At 54.5% G+C, this 9,817-nt stretch overlaps 1 protein-coding gene across 1 annotated transcript in view; it reads left to right on the forward strand.

Annotated features, from left to right (window-relative positions):
• NXN (nucleoredoxin) overlaps window positions 1-9,711 on the forward strand; it is a 48,897-nt gene extending 39,186 nt beyond the window's left edge. The window contains exons 6-8 of the mRNA XM_031591573.2: window positions 2,914-3,093; window positions 5,555-5,679; window positions 8,282-9,711. Of these exons, the coding sequence (XP_031447433.2) occupies window positions 2,914-3,093; window positions 5,555-5,679; window positions 8,282-8,464 (488 nt within the window). The 3' untranslated portion in view covers window positions 8,465-9,711. The remainder of the gene's footprint in view (window positions 1-2,913; window positions 3,094-5,554; window positions 5,680-8,281) is intronic.
• Window positions 9,712-9,817: the final 106 nt, after the last annotated feature.

Below are 9,817 nucleotides of genomic sequence, written 5' to 3' on the forward strand. Positions count from 1 at the left end.
GGAGACAGCAGTAGCACACGCTGGTTTCTCCTGCACAGAAAATGATTTGATCGAGTATTTCTAATAAACCTGGCTTGAAATGAACCTTTGGGCTTAGAGGCGAGGGTAGGAAGACGTGTTGTCTCAGTTTGCTGCTGTGATTTGGAGGCTGTTGCTGGGTGGATGAGGAAATGCCTGATAGCAATTGGGTTGAGCACTGAGTGATGAGTATCTGACAGCAGAGCCTGGTGCTGACACTGGCTGCCTGGCCCCTGTCTCTTGGGGCCCGGTATCAAATTGTCTCCTTCTTCCTTCCTTTCGGGATGTTTTTTTTGTGTCCTTTATGACAGAAGAACAGTGTTTTTCCCAGATGAAGTCACGAGTGTGAGCCATTCCTGTTGGCTCTGACCACCAGCTCCTGCAGCTCCATCCCCCTGCAGGTCAGGGGCAGCCATCAGCATTCAGTGCAGAACCAGCCTTCCCTGCAGGCTTGTCCCAAAAGCAGCATCTCACTGACATTCAACGCCGTTCACCTCCAGGGCCACACTGCAGGGACTTGCCACAACTGTCAATTCTGGAGCCTGGAAGCCTCCTCTGTGTGCTACTGGCTGGGACAGTCACCAGCTGGTGTCCCCTGCATAGCATCCACCCAGCCAGGTGTTGGGAATTCACTTGTGCTAAATCTCAGCTGCTTGCAGCCATTCCTTGCTTTGTTCCAGCCAGCAAGTCCCAGGGCCAAGGCCCCACAGCCTGCAGAGCCAGCAGCCCACTGCCTTCTGGTGAAACCTTGCCTTTATTCCCAACAGTTTGACTTGCGTGTCGTTAGGGCAGAGCTGCAGCTGGTCCTGATGTGAAAAGCTGCAGTTCTTAGGAGCCTGTGTCACATCTGCTGTGTTTTTCTAACCTGTGCTTAGGTCTTCCTGGGAGACCTGTCTTTAGATGTCTGCTGCAGCCAGGTGGGATGAATGGAAGTAACATTAAAGCCACACTCTCTGCAACCAAGAAGAAAAATCCCTTAGCTATTGCTGGGATTCCTTTCTCTTCTCACACCCATCCTGGCTGGGTTTTCAGGTTCCCGTTTTAGTGCACTCCTCATAAGGCTTTTGTTTTATCCTGGGGCTTTCCAACCCTATAGCTCTAGGCAGAATGGCCTAAATTGGCACTCTCTGACATGCATAGCCCTATTGTTCTCAGGAGAGAGGGGCTATGCCACATCTGCCCTATCACTCTTTGTATAGAGGGACATATTTAACTGATTATTTCTGTTTCTGGTTTGTTTCTTTGTTTTCCCTGGATGAAGCAGAACATGCGTTCCTCCCTCTCCCAAGGGCTGCTGCAGAAATAAACAACTCAGGACCCCCATCCTGCAGACAGGAGGGCACTCAGCCCGGCTGTATTGGGGCTGGAGGAGCTGTATTGTGCTCAGCAATGAGCAGCTCTGGGCCCCAGCTGGGGAAATCAGCTTGGATGAGTGCCAGCGATCTGCAGGCCAGCACTGGTGTGTGAGGGATTCTCAGTTTCCCCATCTGCTCCAATGCTGTCCTCTGGCAAGGACGTGGCCCTGCCCAGAGGTGCTGGCAGCATCCTATGGGCTGGCAACACAGCCAGGGAAGGCTCAGTGCATCCATGTGCATGCATTCATCTTGAATCTTGCAGTTTTGGTGTGAACCTACATCCGTTTGTTGGATGCCAGCTTTCTGCCCTAGACAGAAGGCACTTTTTTGGGTTAAGGGCACAGCTCTGCATGGTCCCCGTGCCATCTGGTGTTGCTCAGCTCCAGGGGACTGCAAATAATGGTGCGTTCTGCAGTCTGAGCAGCTGCTGGTGCACACACAGCTGGAAGTGCGATGTGCAAACCCACCAGGACAGCATTTTTAATAACTTAGGAGCCGGCTCCAAAGTAATAAAAGGTGAAATAATTACCTGCAAAATTGATTTGAAGTGCAGGAAATATCCAGCAGCTCTGCAACCCTGTGCCTGCTGAGCTTTCCCCACAGCCGCAGTGCTGTGCTGGGGCAGAAACTGCACAATCATTGGAGCAGGGTCCCAGCATCACATCCCCTGGTCCTCTGGGGGCTTGGGGAGGGAAGGAGCAGCACAAATGAATTAGCACTGAGCTTAACTTCCCCTTCTCTTAACCACCGGGCTGGTGGTGCCAGCAGAGCTGCCCAGCTCTGTTCCTGCTCAGTTCACCAGTTCCTTGGGGCATTCCCAGCAGGGACCAGTAGCCCTGTTTGGCCATTTCATTCAGTGAAGGCTGTGCTGCCTTCTACTCCTCAGCCTTTCATCAGCTGGGGACTTCAGATGTCTGCCTCTCCATACACAGAATGGTGTCCCAGCCGTGTAACATTCATGACCTGCTGGACCCAGATGTGTGCTGTGAAAATGATGGGATGATTACTTCTGTGTCGGAAGGGGCGTGGGGGTTCATGGAGGAGTTCATGGCTGCTGAAATGTGGGCTTCTGCTGGGAACAAACACACCCTGCTTCCTGGCTGCTGCTGCTTGCAGCCTGCTCTGCCACAAGGCTTGCTTGCGATGCTTTGAACCATGAGTCTCCAGGCTGGGGTGGTGATGTCAGGGTGCTGAGCTCTGCTGTGCACACAGGAGGCAAGCTGTAGTGAGCTCCTGAGCAGGGTCCTGTCTGCTGTGCCACAGTTTGCGTCAGGCAGCAGTGAGTGAGCTCTCCCTGTAGTCAGACAGGAAAGGAAGGCGATGCCAGAGCCTGTCTCCCAGCTTCCTGCTCTGGCTCCTCAATTACTGCTCTCCCAGAAACAGGATCCAGGGATCCCGCTTCCCATCACAAAAGCTGCAATGGCAGCACTGACACTGGGCTCCTGCCAGATCAGAGGCAATAGGACCGATCCTTTTCCCCACCCCCTTTTACTTCCATATTAGCACTTTGGCACTAATCCCTGTTTTTCTCCTGTCACAGGCATCCCAACGCTCATCGTGCTGGACTCCCAGGGAGAGGTGATCACACGGCAGGGGCGGGTGGAGGTGCTGAATGACATCGAGTGCCGAGAGTTCCCCTGGCACCCCAAACCTGTGCTGGAGCTGACGGACTCCAATGCTGTGCAACTGAACGAGGGCCCCTGCCTTGTTCTCTTTGTAGGTACGGAGCCAAATCCTGGCAGGGAGGGGTCTGTGTTCTGTGAGGGCTCTGCAGCTTGCTGCCACCCCTTCGGGGACTCAAGAGGGTGACAGTCCTGGAACTGGCTCCCTAATGGAGCATAGGCTGCTTGCAGCTCCCAAGGGTTTGTGAGAGCCATGCCCATGACACAGCTTGCCCATTTCTGCACCTCCAACTCTGCAACTCCAGCCCTGCAGTGAGGGATGCTGAGGAGCAGCCATTTGTAGCAAAGAGGAGCTGTCGTAAAAGATGCTTTAGTGGTGGCTGTGGTGAGACATGCTAATTAACACTGAAGAGTGCTAGAAATGTACTGGTGGTGGCTGAGAAGGGGAAGGCCTTTTCTGGAGCTTATACCTGAAGCTTAGGAGGCAGAAGGGTTGTAGCTGTATGCTGGCAACTGCAGCTCAGGGCTTGAGTTTCTTGGCTGAGCAAGGTTTGTTGGTTCTTGAGTGTCCCCTCTACATGGGGATCTGGCTGCAGGACAGAGCAGAATTCCCCTCCCAAGCCGGTGTCCCTCTGTTGCTGCTTACCCACCCATGAATCTCCAGCTGTGGCTGGAGATGGGCCTGGAGCACAGCTGTGTTGTCCTAGTCCTTCCTCTCCAGCAAGAGATGGTGAAATCTCACCAGTGCTTTGACTTCCATGGTGTGTGCTCCGAGCACAGCATCCCAGTGAGCAAGAGAGCCCAGTGAGAAGCTGGAGTTGCCCTGATCAGAGTGCAGTGAGTTTACTGAAGAGCCTGTGTCGCCCTGAGCCTGCTTGCCAGGCACTGGAGTGTGCTGGGGGCTGCTGGGACGCAGTCAGGGCTTGTGTCCTGCTTCCTCACACACCCTTTGTTAGCGAAAAATCCTTTTCTGCAGCATTTATGATGTGTCTCTTGCTCTTTCCCTTCCTCCCTTTCAGATTTCCTTTTGACCCTGATTATTTATTCAGTAGAACCCAGCAGGGGATGTGAGCACAGAGCCAAAAATACTCTCCTCAAGCTGGGAGGACTCGCTCTCCACGCTGAGTGTGATTGATGGGGGCTGTTGCTGCAGGCCTCGGGAAAGAGTTATTTTTGCATTGCTCTGAGCAAAGTTTTTCTATCACCTTTCTGCAAACAGCGGCCAGGGCTCTCTCCTGGGTCCAAGGGTTTGCTCAGCCTTGGTGAAAGCCGCTGGTGCTGCACTAAGTTATGCACTGGGAACGTGGGGATGGAGGCTTCTGGCCAGCCTGTGTCCTGCTGAGAGACCCCCAGCAGCACTGTCCTTGTTTTTTGGGGCAGTGCAGAGCTCAGTTGTGCTTTCTGTGTTCAGTCGATGTTGGGGTCACCTGGAGATAGCAGCATCCCCAGAAAGAAGCAGCCCGAGGCACTGGGAGGGACGTGGGATTTGCTGAGTGCAGCGTGTGAGGTCGGGGCTGTGTCAGTGGGCTTAGCAAAAATCGGGGGTGAATAAATGCTGAGCGGTGTACATCTGCCGCTGGAGAGTTTAGGGCTGGGTTAGCCAGAATGTTGAGGGCTGGCCTGGAGTGCAGCCAGCAGCGTTTGTTAGCAGAAAAATCAATCACCGCATAAGCCCCACAACTCTACGTATTTATCTCTGTCGTCCACACAGGACACATCCAACAATGCAGCATGCAGTATCCTCAGCGTTCTTGTCTTTGCTTAAAGAAGCCAGGGAGGAGGTGGGGAAGCATTGTGCAAAAGCTCTGGTACTGGGAAGTGCCCACCAGGTGGTTTCAGGGGCTCACACGAGCTGCACACTGCCAGGCAACCAGGATCCTCTTTTTCTTGGTTTTTTTTTTTTTTTTTTAAATTATTTATTATTATTTTTTTCACGCTAAAAGTTGTCCCCAAATTGAAATCGTTTCATCTAGGTGCTGCTCAAGGACGCTGTCTCTCTTCTCTCCAACTCAGTATTTGAACTTCAGTGGTGGCTGGCATTTGATTGATGTTTCCATCTCTTTCTACTCTACCTCTGGCAAATCAAAGCTGCCTTTACAGAGCCGCCGCCACGGAGACTCGAGCAGAAAAGCTGCTGAGCAGCCGTCCCAAGGCGGAGGGATGGTGGGTGGCGGGCAGGGTGGCAGGCAGCTCATTTGTTTGGTCTTCAAAACAGCCCAAACCTTTTCAAGCTGCACACCAGCTTTGTTGCTTCTGTTTGTCCCTGTGCTGCAGCAGCAGCAGCACCAAGGGAGCAAGCGGTGAAGTATTTTGGGAGCGGGCGCTGCTCTTCTGTTACATGTTTCCCTGTCTCACATGAAAAGTGCAATTCAGCTGCTCCCTAATTGCTACACAGCCGCATGGCTTTGAAGTTGCTGCTGTGTGTTCGGACTCCTATTTCCTCCGTGTTGCTGCTGTGGGGTAGAGCTGCCCGTGCCCCGGGCTGTTTGCATCTGTTTGATCCTAACCTTCTTTTTGTATCGTCTCTTTGCTTCGTCTCCCCACGTCTGTGCCCTGCAGATTCAGAGGATGACGGAGAGTCGGAGGCAGCGAAACAACTGATTCAGCCCATAGCTGAAAAAATCATTGCCAAGTACAAAGCCAAAGAGGAGGAAGCACCGTTGCTCTTCTTTGTGGCAGGCGAGGTAAGCAGAAGGGAAATGTGAGAGCTCCCTGCAAGCACAGGGCTGAATCCTGCGCTGCTGGGGCTGGTGGAGACAGGGCAATTTCCATCCTGTGTGTTGCTGAGCCATGGGCCTCAGGGTCTGAGCTGGGTTAGGTTGTGCTGTCTGCTCTCCAGGTGGGTAAACTGAGACTCGGAGCTGCAGCATCCGGTCATGGAGCTCAGCTGAGCTGAGTGCAGCCTTGCAGCCTGGGTTGGATTCTAGTAGCCGTGGGATTCTTTCTCGAGTTTTGCTGTAGGTTGCCCACAGTACTTTGAGTCTTGGGCTTGTACAAAGGTGGGAAAGCCTCAAGGCCAGGAAGGGAACTGGTGGGGACGGGCAGAAATGGGTGCTGGGAGACAGGAGTGGGTGGCAAGCTCCCACGCTGGGGCTCCCAGCCCCATGCGGCCACTTCAAACACTGGGGCTGTGTGTGCTGGCTGCACGGGCAGCAGTCCCAGTCAGTCTCTGCTTTCAGTCTGTGTTGGCAGCCAGGTCAGCCTGGCTGTGCTTCCCACCTCACTGCAGTGCTGCTGCTTTTCTTGCCACCCTGAGTGGAGGGAAGGGACCAGCACTCTAGCCTCTTCCCTAATGGGCTGGCAGCCACCCAAAGTCATCGTGGTGGTGCCAGCGCGAGCTGGCAGCATAGGCTCTGCTGGGAGCTGGGCCAGGCCAGCCTAGGCTGCCTGGAAGGGGAGAGGCTAGCGGACCAGAGCCCTCCCACGTCGCTGGAGAGGGTTTTCCTCATCACAGCTTTGAAGTGAGGGACCCCAGGGTGCACTCGCCCAGTTGATGGGGCAGCCCCTGGCTGTGCTGTAGGACGAGCCTGGCCTGCAGCTGGTTTGCATGCTACTGCTTGTCCAGTTCCTGTGGAGGCAGCCCTAAACTCGTGGGGAGAGATGATTTCTGTGCCATGCAGATGATGCTGGACAAAACTGCCTTTGGGAATGGGCAGGGGAGCAGATCTGCAAGGCCAGAGGCTTGACTGCTGTGGTGTAAGGTGCTTTGTCACAGCGCTCTCTCCTCTTGGGCTTCACCTGCGTGGGAAATGAGTGTTTCCCAAGCTGCCACACTACTGGTGGCTGGACTGGAGCTGGGAACGTGGTGCAGAGTGCCCAGAGCCAGGGTTCTGCTCTTGGCCCTCAAGAAAGCAGGACGCTCTTGTCCTCTGTGCAGCGCTTCATCCTTCTACAGGCTTGCAAACCAGAAAGGTTTTACGTAAGGCTCAAAAAAGCTCCCGGCTCCCCTCCTGTGGGACCCAGGAAGGTGGGAACTGCCAAGCTGCTATGCGCTTGCTCGCCCGCCCGGCCTCCATGCTCACGTCACAGCCGCAGTGCGCACCAGCGGGTCCCCCGGAGCCGCCCAGCACACAAAGAGGCCTGCAATGCTGTACCAGGCTCCCCCCACACTGAGCCCCCACCACCACCACCCTCAGCCCCTTGGGCCCCCTCCACCCAGGCACTTGTGCTCCCATGGCCGGTGACGGGTCTCTGAAAGTCCCAACTCGGCCCCACGCCCTTGAATGAGTCTCTTGTTGGAAGGGCTCTATGGTGAGGGTCTGGGAGCTGCCCCCCTCCCCCAGAGCCTGCGAAGCGTTTTCCTCCTGCTCGCTGGCTGCAGCTGAAACATTGCCGCTATTCATGCAGCTCCCGACATCCCTGCGGCAGCAGGGCCGAAGAATGGGGAGCATCCGGCACGTCCCATTCATCCGTCACCTCAATAGCCCTGGCTGCTGGCCTCGGGTCTCCGTTGGCCCCAGTGCACAATGCAACCAGGCCGCGGCCAGAGCAGGCGCCTCCCATTCCTCTCCCAGCGCCTTTGGGCCGGTTTTGCATTGATTAAAAGGTTTCAGTTGCTTTGCAGCGATCACATAAAGGACGAGGCATCCCAACACCTCGGCTCTGGGCTGGTCCCAGAGGTGGGAAGCGCTGGGGGGCCGAGGTCACGGGCCCAGCCCTGCTCTCCCTTCCCTGCCACGTGGTCCTGCGCCAAGAAAACCCTGCAGTGGAAGGGGAGGCGCGATAGGAACCACCCTGCCGGCCGCCGCCCCGTGCTGCATTGCTCCCAGCCGCCTTTGGATTCCTTTATTTCCATCACTGCTGTTGGAAAACTGCTCAGAGAAATGCCCGGTTTTAATGACCACGCAATCTGGACGCGGCCCCTGTGTGTCCCCACATCTCCCTGCCATGCTTAGGAGATGAATTGACCCAGCACCGACGTTTGAATTCCACAGCCCCAGCAGTGATAAATGAGTTTTCCCCTTTGCCCAGAGATGTGATCTGTCTGGCTGCTGAGCGCGTTGCTTGAGTGTGCTATGGGTTCTGGGCCTGCACTCACACACTGTGGGTCTGCCTGTGGGGTTGAGGGGTCCTGGGGGTGTGAAGCAGAGGAAGGAATGGGGTGGAAAGGGATAAGAAGCAGGGTGAAAGTGAAGCCTGGGTTTGCTCTCTAGGTAGATGGTAGGGCTCAGCACGGCCCAGCACTCTGTGGGATGTGTGTGGGCTGCACAGCTTCATGGAAGCAGCGCTGCTCCTGGCTGTGTAGCTCTGCTGATGCTCCTTTCTCCCTCTCGTTTTGGCCTCCAGGATGACATGACTGACTCTCTCCGGGATTACACCAACCTGCCTGAGGCTGCACCCCTGCTCACCATCCTGGACATGTCGGCCAGAGCCAAGTATGTGATGGATGTGGAGGAGATCACGCCGGAGATCGTGGAAGCCTTCGTCAGCGACTTTCTAGCAGACAAGCTAAAACCCGAGCCCATCTAAGGGAGCTTCTGCACCAACAGACATTATTTAAAACTAGGTCTCTCTTCCGCCGCTCATGGATTCTCCAGCGTGTTCTCACGCCCGACCCAGTATCCAACCTTCTTGTGGTGCCTTGTTCTACGCAGTGAATCCTTCTCCTAAGCAAACTCCTTGAGATGCACTTTCAGCAGGGAGTCGTTGGCGTTTGGAGACTTCGCTTGTGCTTCATGGTGATATATTCTCTAATAACCAGGCCAGAACTGTTACCATTCTTACTTTATACATGGCACTAGCTAGCAGGCAAATCTTTTTGCATGGTGTTCTTCCCAACGTATGCATCAGGCGGTGGATGGGGTTCTCGGGGCTCTTTTCTTCTCCTTCTCCCCTTTCTTTCTTTTCCTACAACCTCTGCTGACTAAATTACTTTAAGGAAGCAATAAGGAAATTGTCCCCTTTGCCCCCGCCCCACCTTCCTTCCCCACTCAAGTAACAGTGCCCTGATGAGGCCAAACAAAGTCTTAACTGCTGACAACCTCTGAAAGACCACAGCGCAGCCAGGCTTTTCCTCCTCAGGGTGAGAACTTCCTGGGTAGTTTTCCCACCCCACACACCGACAGCCTTATGCAGCATTGGCTGCGCACGTCGGGGGAGTCCAACCCCCCCGTGGTACACAGATATCCCCTCCTGCACTGAGCCAGGAGCAGAACACCACCAGGCTGCCCTCGTCTCCCCGTGGTCTCTCCCTTGTGCTCTCCCTATCCCCTCTCCCTCCTGTTCCTTCTCTCTGGTATGAATTGTCGACCCCTCTATGTTAGTTGTTTTTTGTAGGTGTGTCCCAAACCTGACAGTAATGGTGCTGTTCTTTAAAAAAAAAAAAAAGAAAAAAAAAAGAAAAAAAAAAGAAAAAAAGATTCCTCCCCAGTCCTTAGCAACACAGCCAAGCCCTCCCAAAAGTGACATTGTAAAAACTGTACATGGTGATTGGAACTTTGTAATAAAACTGATCTAATAACCGAGCTGGGAGGTGCCGGTTGCCGCGTCCCGCAGCCCAGCACAGACCCTGGTGCTGTTTCCATCAGGGTGGTGTCCTGGAGCTGAATACTGGGCGTTGTGTGAGCCACCACGTTTCCTTTCAGCTCGTTTGTCAGCAATGGCAGGATTACAGCCTCTCCCTTTATCACTGTTACAGCAACCCACCCTGGCAGGAGTTGGGAAAAGCAGCCAAGTGCGGAAAGGCAGAAATTGTATAAATCTCTCTTGTTGTTTTACATGTTTCAGATTCTCGTGTTCGGTGCTGGTTAGCTGAGCTGTGAGGCGGTCAGGAAGCAGCAGCACGGTGGAGCTGTTAGCCACAGCTCACTGCCCTCCCCAGCA

This window comes from Phasianus colchicus, chromosome 21 (genome assembly GCF_987193195.1).
Source record: "Phasianus colchicus chromosome 21, bPhaCol1.hap1.1, whole genome shotgun sequence".
Classification (NCBI taxonomy): Eukaryota; Metazoa; Chordata; class Aves; order Galliformes; family Phasianidae; genus Phasianus; species Phasianus colchicus.